This window comes from Neofelis nebulosa, chromosome 1 (genome assembly GCF_028018385.1).
Source record: "Neofelis nebulosa isolate mNeoNeb1 chromosome 1, mNeoNeb1.pri, whole genome shotgun sequence".
Lineage (NCBI taxonomy): Eukaryota > Metazoa > Chordata > Mammalia > Carnivora > Felidae > Neofelis > Neofelis nebulosa.
The window spans coordinates 196,224,899-196,251,706 of NC_080782.1; the positions used below are offsets into that span (position 1 = coordinate 196,224,899).

Sequence of the window (26,808 nt, forward strand, 5' to 3'; positions counted from 1 at the left end):
TACTGATCTTGAGAAGATTAATGCAGTATGTGTCTGTGTAGTGACCAAGAAAAATCAGCATTCACGAACCTTATCTCCCTTCACACTTGTAATCATACTTTTAAAACAAATCTGTTTCTTTTGTCTTAAACAAAGGTAGCTTTGGCTCAATGTGGGAATCGGGTTTTTATTGGTATTTTATTGCCCTGATAAGACAGAGCCTTTTCAATAGTTTTGGGAATGGAATTTGCTTTTTTTGCTATTATGGGTGAAGAAGGAAGGCACGACATGAATCTTTTAGGCACTTTTTATTTTCCAAAAAAAAAATTGTCGTTAATATATAAACATCTCATTCTCTCAAAAAATTCTACAACTATACAGCTGTTTGCTCCATTATTTGCATAGGAAATGACCACAATACAAAAATAAGAGGGGAAAAGAAGCAAAACAGCAACCAATTTATGCTTTTTATGTAGGCATGTTTCCACGTATAAACATTTTGAAGCCTTACAAAATATTTACACCGTTTGTCATCTATTTACACGTTAAGAGCAACTCTTCTAACAAACAAAACTATAATTTATCAAGTTATGAAAATTTTCTAAAAAAACTTACTATATTACCACAAAATAAATAAAGATAAACAATATTTTAAAAACAAAATTAAATTCTCATTTCAATTAAGACCCCTTTTGGCATTTTGCTTATTTATTCTGCCCTTTGGTTAACAGCATCAGCATCACATTTCTATTACATTGCATATATGTAGCACTTGTTTCCTTAAGTTTTCTACATGTCACTTATAATTAAAGGCAGACACTGAGTCAGTATTAACAATGATTAATAACTAAACTGCACTGTAATTTAGGTAAAATTACTGTGTCTCACTGTATATTACATGCAAAATCCACATAAATTGGCATTTAACCACAGTACTGCACGAGCAAACATCTCAGGATATGAAAACTGTATCGTAAATCCAACAACGCCATGTGAGAGCTACATAAGTCTTTCTTTTTCTAAAACGATACTGTGTTTAGCTTATTGTAAGAGGTTTGACTTTTGTGTATCGTATCTTTGCACTCTTGAGTTCACAATTCATATAAAATGTCTTTCATATTTAAAATAAACACCCTATTTTAATCAGTGCATGGAATCTGCTTTAAGTTCATTTGAATGATTATGTCTTCCTCCGAAAGAAATGAATTTGGTAAGGTTTCAAGAGGTAACTTACCACAAATTCTAACTGTAAATGTATTCACGGTTTATTTTCAAACAGAATTATTTATGATTTTCCCCCAAAAGAATCTTAGAAAACTTGTAATAAACCTACAAAGCTGATTTGCATATTTACAAAATTTCGAATAGCAAATAGAGGCAACTCATATAAAAACAAAAAACCCACATTTGTTCAATGGCTATTTGTGAATCGCCAGGTACGCTGGGGTGCGCACCTCTAAGGAATTACCTAATATTGAAAAAAAAAAACCTACTCGATGTCAAGTAAAATCTTGACATACAACCCAGCCTTCTTCCTGTGCCTGCCAACCGACTTGTTTACTAAACACTGTCACATTAAATGATGGTGCTTAGGTAAAAACACTGCAAACACACCCTGCAACCCCCACCCCCCTGCCCACGCTGAGATGTGGCTGCCTGTCATGAGATGAGATCTGCTTGAGTAAAGCCATATACATTACAGCAAGCATTCCAGATTCTTAAAAGGACCAAACACTTTGGTATTCATACAATGTATTCCCTGTTTCGTCAAATATACAAAATATACATTTCCAGTTTTTTGTTTTTTCTTTTTATATACGTAGTTAAGTTTGCCGTTTAAAACTTTGCCAAATGAACTGCACAGCGTCAGTGTGAATTGCATAGGCACGGCGGGCCACGGCGGGGCTCAGTTCTGGTGCCTCTTCATGTGCAGGGCCAGGTGGTCGGAGCGCGAGAAGCTGCGGTTGCACACCCCGCACTGGAACGGCTTGGCCCCGGTGTGCTTCCGGTAGTGGCGGGTCAGCTCGTCCGAGCGCGCGAACCTCCAGTCACAGCCCTCCCAGGTGCACTTGTACGGCTTTTCACCTGTGACAGGGGACCAAGAGGAGGTGAGGCGGCCTGCTTGCAAGACAAACATCGTAGACAAGGAATCGTAGAGAAGGAACCGCTTTTAAGAATCGTGGTCCAGTCGGGAGGTTCATGAGTTCCATCACGACCTAAACTTCCTCAAGGCCTCGAGTGAGGCGAGTCCCTGTTTGCTAGGAAGAAGTGTCTGCAGTACCTCTGCGGAATGGCAAAATGGCGACTCTACACGTGCAAGATGAGTGGGTGCTCATCGGTATGTACTGTGCCCGCACAGGCAAAGCCACGAGATGACAAGATGAGCTGGGGGGGGGGGGGGGGGGGGTGGCTGTATCTTTGCTGTGCGATTACAGTTTCTACACCAACAAACTCAAATTTGTACAGGACTAATAGCTGTAAGATGGGCCGAGGGAGGAATAAATTTCAAAGCTCCTCAAATCACCCATAGGAGGAACTAAATGTACTACAACTGTGAACCTAAATGTTTCCAAATGAGCCCCAAATGAACTTCACATAAACTAGTCAGCTCCTTTGAACACGGGGCTTCCAAAATGGGCTGCTAATGGGCACTCACTCTTGGAAACTCACTCTAGCACACACACATTCACAGTCTTCCTGTTTTTGTCAGATGAAAGCAAAACAAAGCTAGTAAAATAACACTGAAGTTGAATGGTGTTGAAGCTTTATGCATTTGATATTTAATAAATTCTTCAACCGGATCAGAAAGCCTGATACTGATAACTTCCCTTTGGTGAAGAATCATGAAACTGTAGTAATTCTGACATTCGCTGAAAAATGCACGTATCTGCCCAGTGTCTGTTATATGCCAGGCACAGTCCCGAGTGTTTGGGTTACAATGGTCAACAAAACAAAAATGCCTGGCCTCACGGAGCTTACATGCATGATAGTATTTGAAAAGTCTCTAATCATTCAATCTACCTATTCTTTCACAGCACTATTTTAGTAAACTGATACATAAGCCACAATCCCACTGTAATATTCTTAAAGTTGTCTGAAGTGTGCTTGTTGCTAATCTTTCAAATCCACTTAACATTGATAATGTAGTCTCAACTCCCAGTGTAAGAATCAATTAACCTTATTTAACTAAGATCGTGTATTTCCCTAAATAAATCCCCAAAACCTAAAAATGTTTCACTGAGCATTAACTAGTAAGTTCCTTTATTTATATTTCATTTTGTTAGAATTTTCTAGGAATTTGCTCGTTTAAGATGAGAGTTTGTGAGATACGTTTGCTTATTAAAGTACTACTGTTGGGGCGCCTGGGTGGCGCAGTCGGTTAAGCGTCCGACTTCAGCCAGGTCACGATCTCGCGGTCCGTGAGTTCGAGCCCCGCGTCGGGCTCTGGGCTGATGGCTCGGAGCCTGGAGCCTGTTTCCGATTCTGTGTCTCCCTCTCTCTCTGCCCCTCCCCCGTTCATGCTCTGTCTCTCTCTGTCCCAAAAATAAATAAAAAACGTTGAAAAAAAAAAATAAAAAAAAAAATAAAGTACTACTGTTGGCTTACTGCTCAGTTGTTTTTTTTTTTAATGTTTATTAATTTTTGAGAGAGAGAGACAGAGAGAGAGAGAGAGAGCAGGGGAGGGGCAGAGAGAGAGAGGGAAATACAGAATCTGAAGCAGGCTCTAGGCTCTGAGCTGTCAGCTGTCAGCATGACCGTGAGATCATGACCTGAGCCGAAGCCGGACAACTTCCCTGACTGAGCCACCCAGGCGCCCCTTACTGCTCAGTTTTATATGGATACCTTCTAAAACTGAATGGTCAAACTCCTCAATTCCTTAAAACATGTTTTTCTTGTGAAAGGGAAGAACCTCAGAGTCACTTTGAACACTCTTAGTACCACAATGAAGCCCAACAACCTTTCTGTCTTGATTTAGCAGTATCGCATTCAGGAAGCTGTAAGATTACTCAACTGAGTCCAAATTTTAAAAGACATTGTCCACATCAACCGAGATTTCCACAGCTTGTGGTTAATATAGTTTTGCTGTCATGATAACTACTCTGACTCAAACAAAATCCTAAGGACAAAGAAGAAAGGAAGGGCCAGAATAGTCCTTTGAAATTCGTACCTATTATTTCACAGGAGATTTTTCTTTCAACTCCTATGGCAGACATCCCCAACCCTCCTTTCCTCTCCCCTCTCCTCTGAACCAGGACACAAATACTTAGTTGAACTCCCTGTTTTGTTTACATCCATTTAAAAAATACAAGTCTCAATTCCTACAGTTTTTTCTCATTATAAATTCTAAGAACTTAATCTGATACACTCCAACCTTTTAAGTAACATAATAAACCACTTTCCTCTCAACTTATATTCACATGTATCCTGTATGAAACACAAATGTCTTAATACTAGGAGTAAATCTAGCTATCACTCTTGTAGATGTAAATCAAACAGTAAAAAATAACTTTTTGCACAAGCGTTTATTTTTGTTCCTCTTGAAAAATAAAAATAAATCACAAAAACAAACATGTTGGTAAAATACTTCACTGTCACTTAATGGAAAGAGAAAGCTATTTCTGATGTCTGAGGCAAGGAAAAAAATTCCTAAAGTGCCCTAATTTTAAAAGAAATCATTCTAGTCTTTTGCATTTAATAATTAAATCGCAAGAGAACTGAATTTTCAGAGTTTATTTAAGAAACAAGGGACACTAGACTCTTTTTGTTCACTATTTTTATTGGCTATGAAGCAATAAACTGCACCAATATTTTTTAAAGTTTACTTTACTGATTGGTTGAAAAACGGTAGCCATTAAAGTTCCTAAAACATTTGGGGTTTTGCTCTCAATGTATGCACATCTATAGATTATTCAGCCAAGAATACTACCAGTGTCTGGGACATTAGTTATGGGGCCAAGTCTTTACTCTAAAAGCAAGAACAACTATTTCCCACTTGGGGCAGTTTCTATGGGATTTGTTCAAATGTCAACACTGCTCAAGTCAAACATCATAGAGGAAGCTGGTACCCAATTTCTGGCCAAATAGTAGATGCAGGCCTTTCTTCCTCAGCCAGAAACACTATGCACAGTACTTCTGGGAAACCAAACTGACTTCCTTTAAGTTATTTCAACAGGATAGAGCTTTCAAAGGTTTAATTGGATTTTTACAGAATCTCTTTCCAATACCACCAATTTAAAATATTTAGTTAAGCTCTTTCAACATCAACTGTATTTTTAAGTTGTCATGCTGCTAATGTGAAACTTTCCAAAGGCAAAAAGAAGAAAGTGACAAGTTTGAACAGCATGGAAAACAAGCTTCAACTTTATCTCAAAAACAGTATCTTCTCATGCTATTTTAAAATTACCTAGGAGTGTTTTGCTAGGAATCCCTAAACTTCTTAAAAATTGTTCAAGTTAAACATGCATACTCTATCATCTGGACTGATGAAGCCAATTAATATATTTCATAAAAATGTTAAGCAAAACCATGACCAGTAAAAGTAGGGAACAGGCACAAACACCGCTTGAGTGCAAACTCCAGGGTCGGGTATTTCTCATTATGTCACTCAATGGTCACAATAACTCCATGAGGTAAGAAGTGACACAATGCGCTCCAGATTAGGAACCTGGGCCTACCTCTTTTCCTTACTGTCCTACTTAAATCCTCCAGGAGCAAACACCAATACACTCTACACGAACAATTTAAGGAATACATATTGTTCAAATTTATTTAAAGATTCTAGAGCCACTTGAGAAGGTCAGTCAAGGAATGGCTTAATGGACTCAGAGCAGGCCTTCAGCTGCAGAAGGTGAGCACAAGGCATACTCTGGCTGAGCCAGCCCTCAGTGGAGGCCCACCTTTCAGGATCAGTGGGGGTCTCACGAACTGTTCTGACAATGCCCAAATATCACCTAATGATGGTTTCCCTTTACCCCAGGCTAAACAAATTTCAAGGGGTTCGCAGAACATGTTTACAGCGTATTTGAAATCTTCAGCGATGGACTAAAAAAAAAAATCTTATTTTTTTTCCTCTGATAAACAGATAAAATAGGACTTTGGAACCTGCCACAACAGAATGGGAGGTTTCTCTGCTCTGCTGAACATATTCAATAGATTCATACCAAGGCCTTTCCCTAGAATGTTCCACACAGACTCTAACAAAAGAAATATATCACAAATGGAAATATTTCTCAGAATGGCTACTTTAGGTAACTTTTTAAAAAGTTTGTTACAGCGGGGCGCCTGGGTGGCTCAGTCAGTTAAGCGGCCGACTTCGGCTCAGGTCATGATCTCACGGTCCTTGAGTTTGAGCCCCGCGTCAGGCTCTGTGCTGCCAGCTCAGAGCCTGGAGCCTGTTTCGGATTCTGTGTCTCCCTCTCTCTGACCCTCCCCTGTTCATGCTCTGTCTCTCCCTGTCTCAAAAATAAATAAAATGTTAAACAAACAAACAAAAAAGTTTGTTACAGCAAATTTGCACATCTGGTCACCTTCCTGGTAACTAAAAATAATTCTATCTATCAACTATATCTGATAGAGACTAAAACCCATCAGGATTAAAATCAATGCTTAGTAAACGAGAATGTAGCTTGTACTAAATGACTTGAAAAAAACAAATAGGACTTAATATTTTGATTTTCTCCTGTTAAAAACAAAAACAAAAACAGTCTCTGAACTCAAAGAACTTAAAATCCATTTCCCATTCTGAGAAACAAAACAATGCAAAGTGGAATAAATTATTTCGATAGTCTATATTTAATCTTTTTTCTTAATCTTAATTCTTAGAATGTAGTTCTTAAAAGTTCAAATCAGCTACTATTTCAGAAGGAAAATGTTTTTATGCAACTTAATATTTTTAGACACTTAAAGAATTTAGTCTGAAACAGTCTATATATATTCTAATACAAGTTAAAAAAGAGGAAACGGGCTCCTGGGTGGCTCAGTTGGTTAAGCGGCCTTCAGCTCAGGTCACGATCTCACAGTTTGTGAGTTTGAGCCCCGCATTGGGCTCTGTGCTGACAGCTTGGAGCCCAGAACCTGCTTCAGATTCTGTGTTACCCCCTCTCTCTCTGCCCCTCCCTTGCTCACACTGTCTCTGTCTCTCTCTCTCTCTCAAAAATAAACAAACATTAAAAAAATTATTCAAAAAAGAGGAAATAATCACAATATTAAATTCATGGGGGAAAATATTCAATATCTAAAAAAGATAAGGTAGGATGATTTGGGCTCGTTAATTCATGTTTTCATATATCTTTGCCAGTAATTTTCCATTTAAAAAATCTTTTTATTAAAGCTCACTGTAGCACATCTCCTACACTTGGAACAGAGGGTAAACAGTTCACTTCAGAGATTAGTATTATTTGTGTTTGCAAAATGCATCTAGTATTTACTAGATATAGTACCCCTGTCAATAATCTATCTACTTTTAGGAAACTGATTAAAGGATATTAAAATTAAGAAATTCCCTTCTCCCTGCCAGTCAATTTGTGGTCAGTTCACACATTTATCCCTTTCCTTATAATCTGATTCATCTTAACCCTTCCAGAAAACCTCTGAACAGTCCAGGAGAGATCATTCCACTTCTGTCTATCCCCATCACCACTTACATTTGTTTTGAATGCCTCATTTGCACTTATACATGTATCTGTGTAAGAGGGTTCAAACAGCTGTGTTTTGCCTCCTAAACTAGCTTTGGAAGTTCCTCTAGGGCAGAGAGGATCTTCTATTCCAGCTGCAATGCCACACTTCTCATAGGCATCTTTGGAACAATCACGTCTGGCCCAAGTCTGACCAACTCGGATATTTCCATTAACAAAAAGGAGGGAAGGCATAAGAGACAGGAGAGGATCTGGTGTGAGTCTACCAGATTCTCTCTTTCCCCTCTACTTTGAGCAGGGCTTTTGCTGGTTCTGTTCTGCCTAGAACCGATGAGGACAATCTCACTAAATGTATGCCTAGGTGAGAACCATGCTTTTAGGCAGGACATGTTCAGAATCCACTAAGCACAGGGTCCATTTATTATCCATCACATAAAGTGTAGAAGAATAAACAAACTCTACAGAAACAAGTTTTCTTTGACAGAATTGGACTAGATTTGATGAAAAACTAAGCAGTTGTGAAGCTCCTACTGCTGGTCAAACAGCAAAGGGACTACTGGGGCCAAAGAACAGTGACCTGCCAAACCCAAAGGGGGACAGGATGGGGATACATTTGCAGTCTATCTCCTTACTGAGTGAATCTCTAGGCTCCTAAGTTTCTGCCACTTCTCCTAAGGGTTCCTGACAAAAACAATGGAAAAATCCTTCCTCATTAATAGTGTTAATGAAATACCAGTTCTTGAGTTTGATAAAAAGACAACACTCAGATTCACCTTCTTGTAATAAGAACCCAAACTGAATTTTTTAAAAACCTGTGAAACCTTTTCTTTTTCAACCAAAATAGAAAACTTCTGTATTTTCATTTTTCTAGCACTGAAGGAGTACTAGATATTCTTTTCTCTAGTTGGCACTATGGTTACCTTAAGAATTCTCCCAGCTCTTAAAGGTTTTTATTTATAAAGCAGTCAAGAAGAAACATTCTGCTGCCTAGATATTTTTTAATGAAAGTTACCTGAGATATACTTCTTCTAAAAGAGTTTAACTCCCCCTAATCAGAGTTAAAGATCCTTGAATATAAATAATACAAGCTGACAGAATAGGAATGCTGCTACAGTGATACTTTTACTAAAGTAGGACAATACTTTGTTTCTAATCTTCCACCAGAAAAAAATGTAGGTCATCAAGTAAACAGCTACTACATTCTATAGAACTAAAAATATCTACTGGTGTAAAAATCTTGGATGATTAAATTATTACTTTAAAAAAAATTACATTCTACCTTCACAGCTGATTATTTCTATCTCAGCTTCGGCAATTCCATTTAACCTGCTTATGAACTATCTCCTCCCACTAGTTTATAAGAACAAAAGGGAAGAAAAGATTCTCTTTGGATTCTCCACAAGATCAGTCAAAATGTTTGCTTAATCAAATTTTACTTCTTAACCTTCGATAAGCTTTATCATCTCAAAACAATGCTTAATCAATTTCCTATGTAAATGTTTTTCAGATGAAAGAACAAGTCCTAGAAGCAAAGTTTAATCTTCCCAGTGAGTCATTAAAAAGAAATTGTTTCTAAGCTTTCACACTCATAAATACCTTTCCAGGGGTCTAAACTAGCAAGCCTCTTAAGCCACTACTTTTCTTATATAAGCTTGAAATCATCAATATAGAAAATAAATCTCAAAGCTGCAAATAAAAATAATTTAAGAATTTTAACTAGTAACATCTGACACAAGCTAAATGTGACACTTTTTCCTGCATATTTTTCAAATACAGACTCAAAAAATCCATTGGATACTAAATAATTTCATCCTGCACAACTTTTCCACCTCTAACAACACAGGTTACCAGGTTACACACCAACGTACTGATCTCTAGATCCAAACTGTATGATGTCAATTAAGGCCATCTATCGGATCTAACTAGCTACCTACAGGAAGAGGGAGAGAGACTTAGTGCTGATTTTAGCTCTAAATAATTTTCTAAGGAAGTGAAATTGTTCCTATATGTGTTTTTTAAAGCCTTTCACTCCCACAATTCCACAAAAAGGGAGTAACTCGTGTTTGGAACATTTTGAATGTTTCTTTTAGTCGCAAAATACCACAAATGAAAATTATTGTCAACCTTGTCGATATTTTTAGATGCAAATCTATACCTAATACATTAAATAGATAATAAGTGTAGAATAAAGACCTAGATAGAAAATTAAAATTTTACATCAGGGCTTTTTAGTACCTAAACTGAAACTAAAATCATCTCGGGCAGAGATTATAGCTTTAAAGTATACACAGTAACACCTTAACATAAATGTCATTAGGAAATAAAGTGTTCCACACAAGCAGGTAAGGCACAACATGGGGATTACCCCCTTAAAATGAGGCTTGGGCTAAAAATCTTTCCAAAACTTACTGTGGAATTCTTTCTTAATTAAACAAAGCACCCCAAACACAGCCCACTGTAAAATGCAGCACGGACAGTACCGTGCTTCACTGAGCCCCGTTTGTGTTCCTATGTTATTGTAGGTTTCCATTTTCTTTTGTGGGGGTGCTTCCAATTGTCCTTTTCTTGTCGACTCTTGGCAAGCCGTTCTGAGATTTGGTGCCCACGAAAAGGCCTATGTATACAGTCTCGGTCTAAAGGATACCTGAGCCAAGCCTGTGTGCTGCTCAAAGACTTTCTCTGTACAACTGCTCATTTTCTGTCCTGTTTCAGATAGCTGAGACTGATAAATGATCTAAAAAATGTTACCATACCCTAATTTCCCAACCACTGCAGCATATTCGTTAGGGTTCAGAACATATCCACACATGTGACTAAAAGCCACTAGGATTTCAAACATCTGTATTGAGTTCACAATTTTTCAGAACTTTTTTCTTTGGAGAATAGCACTTTTTACTAAACCATAAACACCATTTTCAAAGAAATTTCCAAACTTGATGTAAAAGCAATATTCATAGGCATACCAAGAAACCAGTAGCAGTCACAGAAAATTTTTCAATTTCTTGCAAATTTTTCTTGTACCTACAGCCTTAATTTTTTTTTTTTCCTATACATTTTGCCTTTTCTGGCCCCAAGCCTGTGCTCAGAATTACTTTAAATCTTCATTATGAAATTAAAGATAGCAAAGTATATGAGCAGAAACAACTATCCTGCTGGTTAGAGATTATTCTATTTGATTCAATAGTCAGTTAAACAATCACGCTGATTTGTAAGGGCAAAGTGATATGTGAATATTTTCTTTAACAGGTGGTCAGGAGCAACTTTTAAATGATGGCAATGGGTATAGCCCCTTGATGTATGTATACATCAAAAGGCATACACAAATTTCAGTAGAACGCCCACATTTAAATGCTTTTAAAAAGTACAATATACCACTTGACACTTGCCTAGAAGCAGCCAGAGGCACCATATAATACACATGCATTACAAGTAACACAAACCCCATAAGGGGCACCTCTATAGACCTGGAAGTATGTTATATGTACATATAACATGTTTTTAAGTGAAACAGAACTAGTCCCTAGAATACAGGCAAGTACATTTCAGGTATTGTGTAACCATGCAAAGATGGACCTCTGTATTACTCACATATTCTTTATGAATACAGAAATCAAAGTATGTGAACTCAGAAAAACTTGAATGCTATGGGTCTTTGCTGGTTAACTTCTACTTTCATCCTGAATTTTTTAAAAAAGGTCTTGTTTTGGGGCACCTGGGTGGCTCAGTAAGTATAGCGTCTTGGACTTTGGCTCGGGTCATGATCTTGCAGTTTGTGAGTTCGAGCCCCACGTCAGGCTCTCTGCTGTCAACTCGGGGCCTGGAGCCCACTTCAGATTCTGCGTCTGTCTCTACCTTTTCCCTTCTGGTTCTCTGTCTGTCTCTCTCTCTCTCGCTCAAAACTAAACATTAAAAAAAATAAAAAAATAAAAAAGGTCTTGATTTGCAAAGACCATTTCCTTATGTTCAATTTGCAAGTTAAGAAGCATTTACTGTCTAAAAATCTAGAATAAGTAATTAAATAGAACTCAGATGTAGTTTGTTTTAATTGCTTAAATCATTTTTACAACATAAGGTAACTTGACATTTTAAAGCAATTACAATTATATTCCAAAGAAATGCTATGGTGCTTTTCACATTCTGCCTGCAAAATGGCAATCATTTAAAAAGTAATTTTTATATCAAATACCATATCTATCCCATATAGACTATTTTAAAAATCTCCTAAGAAATTGTCCAGGGCAGGGTCGGGAGGGGGGTGCAGCAGGGGGCGTGTAACAAAAAAACCCACAAAAGGTATTACATAAAATAAGTTATTTAGAAATACCCGGGCCTTGGGGCGCCTGGGTGGCTCAGTTGGTTGAGCGTATGACTGTATGACTTTGGCTCAGGTCATGATCTCACATTTTGTGAGTTCGAGCCCCATGTCGGGCTCTGTGCTGTCAGCTCAGAGCAAGGAGCCTGTTTTGGCTTCTGTGTCTCCCTCTCCCTCTGCCCCTCCCCAGCTTGCACTCTGTCTCTCTCTCTCAAAAATAAATAAACACTAAAAAGAAAAGAGAAAAGGAAGGAAGGAAGGAAGGAAGGAAGGAAGGAAGGAAGGAAGGAAGGAAGGAAGGAAGGAATGAATTAGGAAAGAAAGAAGGAAAGAAAAAAAGACGAGGGCCTTAAAAGGAAGAAGAAAAAAACAAAACAAGAATTTTCTGGCTTCAGATACATTCATTAAAAAACAGGCAAGGCGGGGAGGATGCAATGAGAGAGCACAGGTAATTTTAAAAGACATTGTCTAGAAACTAGAAATGAGGAGAAAACAACCTCAATGCTCTATGATTACCCAAGAACGGGTTTAGCCAGATGAACAAGTCTACTACAAACCCTCCCCAAGGCATTTGAGAAACTATCAAACAAAACTTTATTAAACTGGATTATATGGTCTCATTCATTAGATGTCGATGGCCACGCATTTATGATCAGGTGAGCATGGGACCCTAACTAGGCCTGGGTCCTCTTTTTTAGTTTGATTTTATTAGTAAGGGCATTGTTAAGACAGCTCACTATTAAATTTCTTTGCCAGCAGGTCAAGTTCCAGAATCCCAGCTATAAGCATTCCGAGCACTAAACCCTGACAAGGGTTGTAAGGCCATTCAGATACGCTCGGACTACATCCCTGCAATAAGCAGTTGATTACAGCATGATATGCAATTGCACTCCTTTTATTAGGAGACTTTAACCTCATGAAAAACACATTCCCTCCTTCCTATCTCCCATTTCAAGGACTTTCAAAGAAGAAAAAAACAGTAGTTCAAATGTCTCAAATTTATTTCCATTTCCCATGAATCAAAATCCAGATAAAAATCCATTTTCAATGTTTCCTTCTCTAATATAATATTTATTCTATAAGTGGCTATTTTAATATTTCTATATGGAATGTTTTCTTGGCCATCATTTGCATTTGAAAACTTCAGACTGAGTTTACTATAAGCTTGATGGCTATTTGTTGAACTATAAATATAATTTCTACTCTGAGCTGCTTATGTAGGGTCTTTCCTTTTATATAACCACCTTGCCTATATCTAAAAACTTCAGGCCAAAACAACCCATTCATTTCATTGATAAACACCATGAGATGTCTTTTCTTTAAAAGCAATTTCTCAGAAAAGTCCTGGAATCTACAGTTGTTGCCAACACTATTTAGATTTTAATAAGTACTGTTTATCACTGAGATATCAAGTAATACTTCCTTACATGCATACAAAATGTCTGCAGCCATATTCCTCCCAGTCCTGTATCTCAGCACTGACCTTTGTTCAAAGGCTTTTACTTTTTAATGCAGCAGTTAGAGATAACTACTTCATTTATCAAAACTCAATTTCCATAGTAACATCTAGCCTGGGGAGATTCAAGTCCTCTCACACTAATCCAACGACCCATTCAAAGGAACTGTTGAATACTTTGGTTTCCATAGCAATGATGGAATAAAACATTTTGCTAGGTCATTGCTTTTATTAGCAAACTTATTCTTTGAACTTTAGGTAAGGCTGAATTTACTGAGAGAACAAAATAACAATCATTTTGTATAAGTTCTTTCCTTCAGGGCTGGCCTTTTCAGAAAACCACAAATAGTTAATCACCTATATATTTGAAAACATTTTGGGTATTTGGAAGCTTTTTAAGCATGCCATGTAGTTTTGTCCTAAAATGGGTTCTAAAATACAGTTTTAAAATTAAAAAGCACTTAAAAGTGATTATATAGGCCCAACAAAACAAACATTTATAAAATTAAAGTGACTAAGCTTAAGAGCACATTCTAAACAAGGATGAAATATAAGCCAGAATAAAGACACAGTCCCAAATACCTCAAATATGGGCTGGCACAGAGTGCAGAAGAACTTTTAAACCATGACCCTATCTTTGCCTGGCTTTAATACTCTGCAGTTTCTGCCCTACCTTTCATTCATCAACCACAGAAAACAAGCTAAACAAAAACTTCAGGTTAAAGGTGAAATTAAAGACACTGTATTAAGCAGTTATGCTTCACGTGCTAAATGGAAAAGTTTTTAGCATTGAATATAGCTTAGGGAACTATACGGAACTATATAGCTTATGGACTGCTTTGTTATGGAGGAAAGAAAATGAGTTACATTTTTTTCCTTCAAGACAGGAATAGCAGTGCCATTAAAGTTTTAAAATCCATTAGTAAACATCATTGTTTACGTTTTCAGGTAATTAATTCTACGTGAGGTGACAGGGCAAGGCCTTGGTAAGGGAACATCAGCCTTCCTGGAACCAGACTTTTCTTCGTGGAACTGAATTCTGAGCCAAGCCAGTGCTGAAAAGGTAGGCCATTAAAAAATAAAAGTTGACAGAAGAAAGAAGAGATCAAACACGTGTTGGCTTTTAAAAGGATGAATACCACTTACACTATTTACACAACTCACAGAATTAACAAGAAAATTACATACCAGTATGAGTCCTCAGGTGAGCTTTTAAATGAGAAGACTTTGTATAAACTTTTGTGCAGCCTGAAATAAAGGAGAGAAAGAACAGCTTGTCATTTCGGAGATCCTTTTGAAATCTTTACATTTGATGATTCAGTGTTTAAAATCTGGCTTTAAAGAAGAAATCTCTCATGCTAGAAGATATTTGAAGCGTCAGTTTTAAAAGAAGCAAGAGTGCTCCCCTGTTACCTTATTAAAGGTATAAAGTGATTTACTTTATGTACCACTTTAACAGGAAGAGCAGATAATCAAGTGAGCTACACATGGGAAATTTTTGTTTATATTACAGTAGGTGCTTTATACTAGTAACATATACTTCAGCGATTTAAAAACTTTTAATGGCTCTAGAGCAGACAATGTTAAACCATTATCCAAGATGACTGCAGTTTTCTGTACGACTACATTTCTTGTTTTTTCATTTAGTGTATCATGCTGTATTGTGTACCATGGTCAATAAATTATACCCTGTATTAACCATAAACTAGCTTATGCCAGCAACTTGCAGATAAAGTCATTACCATCATCAATTTACGTTTTGGGCCACATCTCATTCAAGAACAAGCGTACGCTCATATGCTAACAGAACCATCCTTAAATCAGTTCTGTATAGAGTCCTGTAATCTGCCATCATGAGAGCAGCCTATTCATTCCCCACTTCATTACCATGCTTTATTTTCTCAACTTAATCTCTTTTCAGGGAACTTAATTTAGAATTGAAATTCCAATTCAGGTGTTTAAACAAAGGAACTCTGGCCTAACTCAAAATGCAAAATTTTGTTTAATATTAAAAATAAAGAAGTCCAAAGTAACTTTTTTCCAGAATATCCTAGCCACTTCTTAATACGTAAAAACAAGCAACAAACAGTTACATCCCAGGGTACAGTACAGAGACTGAGACATGAAAAGGACAAAGTAGATGATCTTTTTCAGTGTCAACCACTACTTTATGTAAATTTAAAACCTGAGGTTACAGGTGCACACAAGGCACACGTATTGATGCTTCAACCAGGTAAAAAAGTCACATACCAGGGTAATCGCAGTAGTGGATGCGTCGTTTCTCCAAATCAGGGTTACTCCTTCTATTGTATCTGACAGGCTGGATGCTTTGCGAGTTAACTGGCAGGGTGGCCGGTAAATTTGGATTGTGAATTGCCAGTTTAGAAGCAATTGTAGCAGCATAGGATGGAGGTGGGGTCAAATTCTGGAGCATCTCTGCTTGTCTATCTGGACTTCCAGGTTCTGAGCTTGGTGGTGATGGGGGAAAGTAAGTGGCCTGCTGTGGAAGAAACTGACTTGGCATTGTGTATGTGCAAGGGGGCATGCCCTGGAATTGTTTCATCGCAGTCTGCGGAACAGCAGAGGTGTGTGTGTTAAGGCCTGCCATGGCGGCTGACATAGAAACATTAAGAGTGTCCATTACTGCTGTCTGGTTTGTAGAACTGGGCATATCTAGATCCGGGGTGTTCAGTAGCTGGTACAAGTGGCCCTGTTGGGGAGGGACAGAAAGATGAAGATCTGGTGTAGGAAGTTCTTGTTTGATGAAAATATTGTTCACCTCTGGAGCTGCGGTCTGGTGGGAGCTGAATATACTGGTGAACTCAGGGAGGGCCTGGGTCGGGGCCGGAGGAGGGGCGGTCGTTTCACTCTGGTGGCTGAAAATGGTAACAGGTTCTGTCTTGATGTGTGTTACGCACGGTCTCTGGGATTTGTAGAGGCCAGTTCTCAGGTGAGTGATGTCAGGGAGGAAGACGTTCATGTTGATACTGTAAGGTAACCCTTCACTGTCAGTGAAGAACTGGTCTACGACTGAGGCACTGTCTCGTCTATACTTTTTATGCTCTGGAATCATAGAAACTGGAGGAAGCTGAGGTGTCAGATACTTCTCCATCTCACATCGTGTCTAGAAAAGAAGAGATACAAACATGCATAACCCACCTAATTCATCATCCGAGTGAGGACAAACTTAACCAAAAATCCCAACAATACCTGTGAGAAGTACTAGGGCACACTCCTTGGTGTTGCTTACAAACATATCAGGTTTATTTGTCAGTTGTGTAAGAACTGGCTTACGGAAAGCCTCATGAAATCCTCTACAACATGTATTTGGTAAAATCGCTCCCACAATCAGCCCCGGACAGTAAGTGAAAGAGGCAAATCAAGGAAAAAAAAAAAGGCAAACAGAAAACATGTTCCTTTCTAATGAATAATAAAGCGTACTTTTTTATAACTCACATACGAGCAGGGTTCCCTGCCCCATTACAATTGAGTTTGCAACTTAAGTACAGTATTGTAATACTGCCAAACCACCTCAACTCTGTTCATGCCATATTTATATTAATATAGGTATGTTTAAACAAAACCTAAGCAAACCAACCTTAAAAATAATATTGCAAAGTTCTGTTTTGTTTGGATAGATATTGTTAAAATAGCTAATATAAAACATACTCCTTGGCTATTTCAGGGCCTTTTCTCATTTATAGGTCACTGGAAACTTAAATACGAAGTCTTGAGCAAAACACAGTATCCACTGAAAGAACAAAACTTCACTTTCAACATTTGATCTAAATGTTGATTTTAATCAGCAGATTCTGTAATTGGTTAATATGATAATGAAATGTTCCTATTCATATCCCTATCTAAAACAGATCTTTAATTACCTAGGGGAAAATCACTCCCTTGGTAGAGTGGTGCTAAGGCGCCCGTGGGTGGGGAGAGGCTGCTGTATCACTAGCACAGTCATCAGCAAAACATTTACCACGTCCTCCTCAGTGGGCCAATGTTACATTCCCCCCTACTCTGTAAAAAGCTCAATCATCCCTCATCCTCTTGGTGTCTCTTAAGCAGAAAAGTGACAAACCTGAAATAACCAAACCGGTTCCAAGTGGTGATTTTTTAAGGACATAATCCAGCTTGTCTCACCCAGTCTTTTTACAGCTATCGTCTATTCTAGTATAACAAAGTTCATTTTTATTTTAATCTTTCAACATTGAAAGGTAAATTTTAAGAGAAAAAAAAAATCCACCAATTAAATGGCTCATCCAACTGAACTATTAACCATGGCATTATATACATATATATATATACACATACACAAATATATATATATATATATGCTACTACTTAATTTCAAAAGCGTTTCATATCGGGCTTGGTATCATTCGGTGCGGATGCAGACTGGGTTTCCCAGATACACGCGATTTAAAAATAAAAATTAACGCTCTAGTCATGTGAGTCACATCTCTGACAAATGCCACTGCCCGTTCACAGCACGACGACGCTCGCAGCCCACCCGGAGCAGGAGCTGGGCAGCAAATACGCAATATACCAAGGGGCTATTAAATGAAGCGTCTCGAAATAAACCGAACTAAACCCTTTCGTGCACTTCGCTCCCGTGGTGGTTAGTGGTTTCTGATTTTAGCTCTTCCAGCTGTTTGCATGTGGGTATGTTTCCAATTTTTTTTTTTTTTTTTTTTTTTTTTTTTTTCCTTGGGACAGGCTAAAAGTCCCGGGAAGTTTTTTCTGGGCTATATGACTCCCTGCGTGGGCGAAAGAAACAGGCGGTTGCTCTAATTCGGCTGCCGGGCAAGTGTAAAAGCCAACTGCCAGCTTTCAACGCGGCTCCGGGAGGAAATTTACGCGCACATGAAGAAAACAACACCCCCGGTCTTTTTTGGTCTTTCTTTTTAAGGAAAAATAAGCGCTCCAATACGACCTTAGCTTTTCCAACTCTCGGTTCCCAAAGGCAGCCCCGAGTTCGCGTCTAAAGCAGGCAGAGCCAAGAGACATGAAACTAGCACCCCGAGGCGCCTCTCTCCGGCACCCCGATTTGCGTTTACACCTAACCCGAAACGACGGTGGGGGGGACCTCCGAGGGCAGGGCACTGAGCGGGGGGGAGGGGGGCTTTAAGGTGAAAGGCGGGAATTAAATAAGGTTGGACGTGAGGTGCGAGGTCTCATCCCCCAAACTAAGAAACACTAAGGTGTATGTGAGCACCCGTCCCCCTCTACCCTTTCCTCGCACCGACCCGCCCGGGGAGACTCATCTGGGACACCCCTCCCTCTTCCGGTCCCCCCACTTTGTCCCTGCGGATTGTGAGTGCCCAGGCCAGGACGGCAGGGCGGGGAGGGGCTGCCCACCCAGCTCCGGCTCCCGGAGCGCCCCGACGCACGCCCCAGCCTGGAGCGGCCCCTGTCGCCCGCGCGTCGCAGCGGCGGGACACGCCCGAGCTCCGGGAGGGGGGCGGAGGGAGGGGAGCGGCTCTCCCTACCTGGACCAGCTCCTCGGGGGGCAGCCGCGGGCCCGCGGCGGGCGGCGGCGCCGGCTGCGGCGGCTGCGGGGGCGCGGACTGCGCCTGCGGGTGGTGGTGCGGGTGCTTCAGCTCCTCGCCGGGGAAGAGCGCCGCGTCGCGGGCCGGGTTCGCGGCGCCCAGCACGGGCTTGAGCTGCGCGAACACAGGCTCGTCCTGCGGGGCCGGCGGCTGGGGTACGGGTCCCAGGCGGGCGCTCATGGTCAGCACCCGCGTGGCCATTGGCACTCAAGGGGGCGACTCCGGGCGCGGGACGCGGGTCGGGCGCGCTTCCCACCTCGCCCACGCTGACTCGGGCCGGCGAGCTCGGCGCGGGGCCGCGGGCGGAGAAGGGGAGGTTCCGGGCGGACCCCCTCAGCCAACAGCAGGCGCGGTTTTCGAAGGCGCGCACGAAAAGCAAAACTCTTCCGCTCCGCCACGCGTAAACGCCAACGTCCTCCAGGCGGCCACTTTCTCCCGCCCCGCCCCGCCGCGCTTTCTCACTCGCCGGAGCCCACTCCCGCCACCGCCGGTCTCCGCGAGCGAGCTGCGAGCGCGCGTACCTGCCCCGCGACTACTGACACTTGACGCCCGCCTCTATTTTACCCAACTCCGGGGGGGCGGGTCCAGCCAGCCTGATTGGCAGCGTTGCGGCGAATCCCGAAGCCTCGAGGCCGGCCGGGCCGGAGCGGCTAGCCTATGAGAAAAGGGAAGCTCGCCCAGGGCCCCGCCTTTGCCGGGTTGACCCGCCCCCTCGGGCCACGAGCTTTCGCGCGCAGGGCGGCCGCGCAGTTTGTACACAACTTCTCTGACAGATTGGGCTGACTGAGCCGGGGGCGGAGGAAAGGAGAGAAGCGAGTGGAATCTAGGAAGAGAGGGAATTAGGGTGGAGACGTGGAGGGAGATCTCCTCGGACTGTTCTCTGCCAGGATTAGGGAGAAAAAGAGTTTTGCACGTCTTAGGTGTTGTGCAAGGACCTGAAACTCAAAGGCTGAAACCCAGAAGGCAGATAGGTGGGGGCGCCAAGGGTTTTAGAGACTTATTTCATGAGTGTGTATTTTTAAATATACAAAATGTACTTTTCTTTAGCGGAAAACTAGGGGCGGTGTGATAAATTTAAAAACAGCCCTTGTCTCTGTGTATCTTTAGTAGTGAATATGTCCATTTAGCAAAGTAAATCCGGAATGTCCTAAATAAAAGGTGTAATGGCAAGTGTTTTTTTTTTTTAAGCCTTTGCATAAAAGTTTGTTTTTCCCTATAGTATTTAAACGGTTAGAAGTTTATACACATTTTACCTCGTATCTGTGTATGGAGAGGAGGGGGATGGGCCATAGGGATTTTGAAGTTTTTAATATTTACGCTTTTGTAAATATTCCAGCAGAAGCATGGAATCTAATTTAAGCACTAACGACTGACTAGATCAAATGTATTTAAATAGTGATTACATCTTTGACTTGTTGTTGCTAGCACTTTATGTTCAAAAAAATGCAGTTTAATATTTACCAAACAAAAACGTAGCACATTTACCTAGCACTATGGCACCTTTTCCTACGAAGAGATAACCGAAGAAGCAACAAACATTAGACACGCAGCAGCTCTGAAAACTGGGAATCCAATTTTGTAGGAAAGTAATAGTCAAATATATTACCATCCATTAACTATATTCTAATGGGAAGGTGAAGTTTTGCCAACAATCACCTAAGGAAAACACTTTCCTAATCCTTCATGTCTTGTATGTGATTTTATCTGACTTATTGAGAAGCCGGAACAATAAACTGCAATAAAAATGCCTGGTATTTCACTACATATGTATATATGTTGACAGCACACTATGCCATGAGATAATTTTACATATACAATAGCCTACTCACACTTCACGGGATAACAGTTTGAAACAAACAAACAAAAATGAGTTTTTAGAAAAATGTTCAAAGAGTGTACCTACTAAAAGTGTGGATCTCATTTCAATGTGTAGATTAAAAACATAATATACACATGAAATATTAGAGGAATTTATTATTAGAAAGCAAAATCACGCTGTAAAATATTTTTTCTCCTTTTCATTTCCTTCTTGCTAATAAATGATTCATTTTTATGGCTGTGATCACTTCTTCCAGAGAATGGTTGACGACTACTTTCGTGTCACCAAAGTAGTATTTACTAAGTGTTTTTGCAAGTTTTTTCTAAGCAAACAGTCCCATAGTATACACCTTCACCTTTTCAAAGCTGTCCTGATTTTCTCTAATATTGAGCCCAGATATGTAATTAAATAACTTAGAAACATTACAGAATTGGTACGGGATTTAATATTACTTTTTTTTAAAAATTGAAAATTGAAAGGTGTTTAGTTATAATGCTGATAACATGATCAAAACTGAGTGTGATAACGCCTTAAGAGAACTTTCATACTCTTTTTAACTTAGGTTCAATACGATTTGGTACCTATTTATATTTTAATTTGCCTCTAAGCCTCTCTAAACATTTTCTTTTGTCTTTTTTATCAGAGCATCAGTGGCCTGTTATCTCAACCTACGTTTTCACTGCCATAAAATCCAGTTACTTTACTGGAAATATTGGTATATCTCACACCATTTTTTAACATGCTTTCATTTGCAAATGCTTTCTCAATAGCAAAACAAAACAAAACCCAGCCATTTGGTAAGCTTTTAATAAAATATTTGTGAAGTCCTGTTAATTTTTTTCACATTTCCACTTTTCGTAATGAATACAGATACAAACCTAGCTACTGTTGTGTTCACAACTTTTGGTAGAAAAGTGGAATACAATCTTTTTTTGTTCAACTCTAGTAGCATTTATTTAAATTTCATTTCTGACATAAGGATTCATAACATAGGGCTGCCACTTTTAAGTAATGGTTTCTCTCAAATGCCTGGCTCGGCAGTCTCACAGAAAATGACTAGCTTAGCCCTGTACAATAGCACAGAAATCAGAAAGTAATCCTTTTCTGAGACATTTGCCATGCGATTCTGAACCTATAAGGAATATGTTCAACGAAGCTGCCTTGCTGTTAACACAAATGCTACCGCTGAAAACCTGGTTCATCAACCTTAGTAAAAAGGGTTAAAACTTGATAAATATTTTTCAAATGTTCCAGGTTCTACATTGGCATGACGCCAGACAGGGTGAATGGACAGATCCTCAATTACTTTGAACTTTCTAGTTCTTTGCATTCCTTCCTGCTTAGTAGTGCTGTACCATTAGGGAAGATAGGAGAAAACAAAAAACAAATGTCAGGTTTCAGAAATCAATTAGTGGCCTGGCAGTGGTATGTTAACTGAACTGTGCCAAAACAGAAAATTCTGAGGGAAAAAAATAAAGTTGAGTCGTCAAGTTAGGTAGGAGGGTAAGCGTAGAAGCAGTGTGCATGCTTAAGTCCTTAGTCACTGGGCAACACAGATTTAGTCTTAGAATAAACCATAAGTGTCACTATCTTTACGGGAATAAATACGCCTGAATGTGTGGGGGCTGAACAGGCATTCAGTGATGGGGGGGCAGGGAGGAGACTTAAAGGAGGCAGTGGAAAAACATGGATAAATAGCTTCTGAATGATGAGATGAGAGAAATATGAAGCTATCACTCGGGCAACGTTCATAAGAAGACACGGCAAAAAAAGTATCTGTGTTCAGTTGTTCAGCCAAAATGTCAGGGAGAGCTTGAAATGAGGACAATTTTAGACATTTTATTCACTTTGGAAAATATTCATGGAATATTCCATTTCCATAAATTCAGAATCAAATTACCAAGTGATATTGAACTACAGGAAAAGCACGAGAATGAGTAAAAAATCCTTTTTTCTAAGGGAGTATAATCTTCTCTGGGGTAAGATCATTCGATTTAAAATGACTTTCTTGATATTGATAGCCTACCAAGTGTTCGAATTTGTATCAATAGACACATAAAAAAACAAAATTATTGTCCTCTGAAACATTTCACGTTTTTAATCTTTTAATGTTTTCATTAATGGAACTGTTTTAAGCCGCCCTTCAAATTAAATAAAAAGTCATTGAGAAAAGGACACGGTAGATGGCAGCTTCAACTGAGAGGAGTCAGAATTCCAACCATTTTGACTCAAAGGTTAACAGACACAAGAAAAGATGGCCTTTTCATCCCTTTTGTTGAAAAAATATGTAATTTAAATAGGATTAATATACCTTTTTTGTGTCTAAATTAACAGGTTATCTTAAGAAAAAAGTTAATAGTCTACTTTTGCACTATCTCCCACCACACTTCTCAAGAAATAAAAGTTTATATTAAGTTTGAATTTAAATATATTCTTTATGAACTATCTCATAAAACTCTGTGTGTACTTAATCCTAAATGTACTGTTATTTATCTAACCTATTTTTAAAACTCTAGTAATAGACACACACACACACACACAAAACAAACAAACCAGAATTTTACCTTGTGGGAGGGACTGGGATAGCTTTTTCCACCTTGTTAGTATAATAAGCAGACAAAAATGACATAAATATAAATGCCTTGAACCAAGTTATAGGCCAGGCATACTGTAGCTCAAACTGTACAGTGTTTGAATTCTGACTTCAAACGTGATAGGAAAGGTTAGAGAAAAACCCTGAACTGAGGCCGTCATACCAAACAATCTTTTGGAACACTAAGGAGGCCACATCGCCAGCATCACAATGAGTGATGTTTTGAGCCAATTGCTACACATGTGCTGACAAAAGCAGTCATGGCCCTACCGTGGGGCCGTGCACAGTGAATGCTCAAATGAACTGCACAGTACCCTTTTGGAGGTTAATTTGTCAATGAAATGTGCAGTGCTAAGACCCATACTGGCTCTTCAGGACTTCTATCCACTGGTGATGGTCAAGTAAACTCATATAACTTTTGAGGAGGATAATTTGACAATGAGCATGAAGATGGCTAAAAACGGAGCAACCTTGGGGCTTCTGGCTGGTTCAATAGGTAGAGTGTGTGAGCCTTGATCTCGGGGTCTTGAGTTCAAGCCCTACACTGGACATAGGGCTTACTTAAATAAATAAGTAAATAAGAATGTTTTTTAAAATGGAAATAATCTTTAAAATGACAGATAATTCCCCCTCTAGGAAATATATATTACATATTACATATATAAAAACAAATAAAATTGGAAATATCCCAAGTGACCAACACCAGGAAAATAATTCAATAATATACCCATGCAGTGACTGTTGTTCTGCTGTCAGAAATCACATTATTAAAAAATATTTATAGTAGAGAAAATCACCCCCACCACAAGTTGGTTCTTTTGGGGTGCTTGGCAGGCTCAGTAGGAAGAGCATGTGACCTTGATCTCAGGGCTAAGTTTGAGCCCCACATGAGTGTAGAGATTACTTAAAAATAAATTCTTTTTTTTTTAAACTTTTTTTAATGTTTTTATTTACTTTTGAGACAGAGAGAGACAGAGCATGAGCAGGGGAGGGGCAGAGAGAGAGGGAGACACAGAATCTGAAGCAGGCTCCAGGCTCTGAGCTGTCAGCACAGAGTCCGACGCGGGGCTCGAACTCACGGACTGTGAGATCATGACCCGAGCCGAAGTCAGACGCTCAACCGACTGAGCCACCCAGGCGCTCCAAAAATAAATGCTTTAAAAAATAATAGGGGCACCTGGGTGGCTCAGTCAGTTAAGCCTCTGACTTTGGCTCAGGTCATGATCTTGCAGTCTGTGAGTTCGAGCCCCACGTCGGGTTCTGTGCTGACAGCTCAGAGCCTGGAGCCTCCTTCGGATTCTGTGTCTCCTTCTCTCTCTGCCCCTCCGCCTCTCATGTTCTCTCTCTCTCTCTCTCTTTCTGTCAAAAATAAATAAACATTAAAAAATTTAAAAACAACAATAATAATAAATAAACATAAAAAATATTTAGTCACATGAGAAAAAATCCACAATATATCACGTAAAAAAATGAAGAGCTTTTATAAACACACACACATAAAGACGAAAAGAAGCACAAAATGTTTGTGTTTTGGTGGCTACCACTGGATGGTTAAATGGTAGTTTTTCATTCTTTTTCAATATTTTCTAAATTTTCCACAATACCCATGTGTTCCGTTAAGAATCAGAATAAATGTTTTTAATAAAAACATATATAAATATCACCTTTACACAATTAAGTGTTCATTCGGACTGTAGGTAGTGATCAAATGGTTTTCCATCTGAGGGGCACCCGGCTGGCTCAGTGGGTGCAGTATGCGACTCTTGATCTCAGGGTTGTAAGTTCAAGCCCCCTTTTGGCTGTAGAGATTACTTAAAAACTAAAAAAAAAAAAAGTCTTAAAAGAAACGATTTTCCATTTGAAAGCAACAAGTAAAGCCACAATTTGCCACCACACTGTGCTGTGAAAATATGTAAACTTTATTAACCAAGCTACTAGATTTTCAAGATTCACTGCAGAATAAACAAGCTGAGGCGACATTACAAAGTTTGAAGTTGGAAAGTGACAACCTGAGGGTTTGAAACGTAGATATAAATATGATTTATTTCTTAAGTGATCAGCAAGACTTCCGCAATGATTTTTACTCAAAGTTATTTTGTGTATCTCATTTTATTTTCTTGGTTTGTTTTCTTCTATTACATGGATTAGATTGTTTACAGCGTTTTGACAAAATGCATAGACTCTTAAAGCTAGTTTATATGCATCTTTAAAAAAATTTTTTTTAATGTTTATTTTTGAGAGAGAGACAGAGTGAGTGGGGGAGGGGCAGAGAGAGAGGAAGACACGGAATCTGAAGCAGGCTCCAGGCTCTGAGCTGTCAGTACAGAGTCCGACTCAGGGCTTGAACCCAAGAACCTCAAGATCGTGACTTGAGCTGAAGTCGGACATTTAACAGAGTGAGCCACCCAGGTGTCCCAGTTTATATGCATCTTTAAAGAGCTTTTTGTGGGAATGCAAGCTGGTGTAGCCACTCTGGAAAACAGTATGGAGATTCCTCAAAAAACTAAAAATAGAACTACCCTACAACCCAGCAATTGCACTAGTAGGCATTTATCTCCGGGATACAGGTGTGCTGTTTCAAAAGGACACATGCACCCCCATGTTTATAGCAGCACTATCAACAATAGTCAAAGTATGGAAAGAGCCCAAATGTCCATCGATGGATGAATGGATAAAGAAGATGTGGTATATATATACAATGCAGTATTACTTGGCAATCAAAAAGAATGAAATCTTGCCATTTGCAACTACGTGGATGGAACTGGAGGGTATTATGCTAAGTGAAATTAGTCAGAGACAGAAATCATATGACTTCACTCATAAGAGGACTTTAAGAGACAAAACAGATGAACATAAGGTAAGGGAAACAAAAATAATAAAGAAACAGGGAGGGGGACACAACAGAAGAGACTCATAAATATGGAGAACAGGGGCGCCTGGGTGGCTCAGTCGTTGAGCGTCCAACTTCAGCTCAGGTCATGATCTCACAGTCTGTGAGTTGGAGTCCTGCATCAGGCTCTGTGCTGACAGCTCGGAGCCTGGAGCCTGCTTCAGATTCTGTGTCTCCCTCTCTCTCTGCCCCTCCCCTGCTCATGCTCTGTCTCTGTCTCAAAAATAAATAAAAACATTAAAAAAAATTTTTTTAAATATGGAGAACAAACTGAGGGTTATGGGAGGGACTGTGGAAGGGGGAATGGGCTAAATGGGTAAGGGGCACTAAGGAATATACTCCTGAAATCATTGTCGCACTATATGCTAACTAATTTGGATGTAAATTTAAAAAAATAAAAAATAAAACAAGTTAATAAAAAATGAAATAAAATTTAAAAAAATTAAGAGCTTTTTGTGTTGTTTGTTTTTTTTTTTATTCTAAAATATTCATAGAGAAGATATAGAATGAACTAGTTTCTAGTGAGATGTTTATACTACCTTTCCCCTTGTTCCCCTTCCTGGTACCCAAAGT

General features: G+C 39.4%; 1 protein-coding gene across 2 annotated transcripts; it reads right to left on the minus strand.

Moving 5' to 3' along the window:
* Window positions 1–270: 270 nt before the first annotated feature.
* On the minus strand, window positions 271–23,466 carry KLF5 (KLF transcription factor 5). 2 transcript variants are annotated; one of them, XM_058683050.1, is made up of 4 exons: window positions 23,317–23,466; window positions 15,632–16,505; window positions 14,570–14,629; window positions 271–2,064 (listed from the first exon to the last, which is right to left on the minus strand). In XM_058683050.1, exons 2-4 carry the CDS (start codon window positions 16,491–16,493, stop codon window positions 1,886–1,888), a joined length of 1,101 nt encoding a protein of 366 aa, XP_058539033.1. In that variant the 5' UTR covers window positions 16,494–16,505; window positions 23,317–23,466; the 3' UTR covers window positions 271–1,885. The 2 variants fall into 2 exon arrangements, with proteins under 2 accessions (XP_058539033.1, XP_058539025.1); XM_058683042.1 differs by lacking the exon at window positions 23,317–23,466 and adding an exon at window positions 18,874–19,483.
* Between the last annotated feature and the right edge of the window lie 3,342 nt (window positions 23,467–26,808).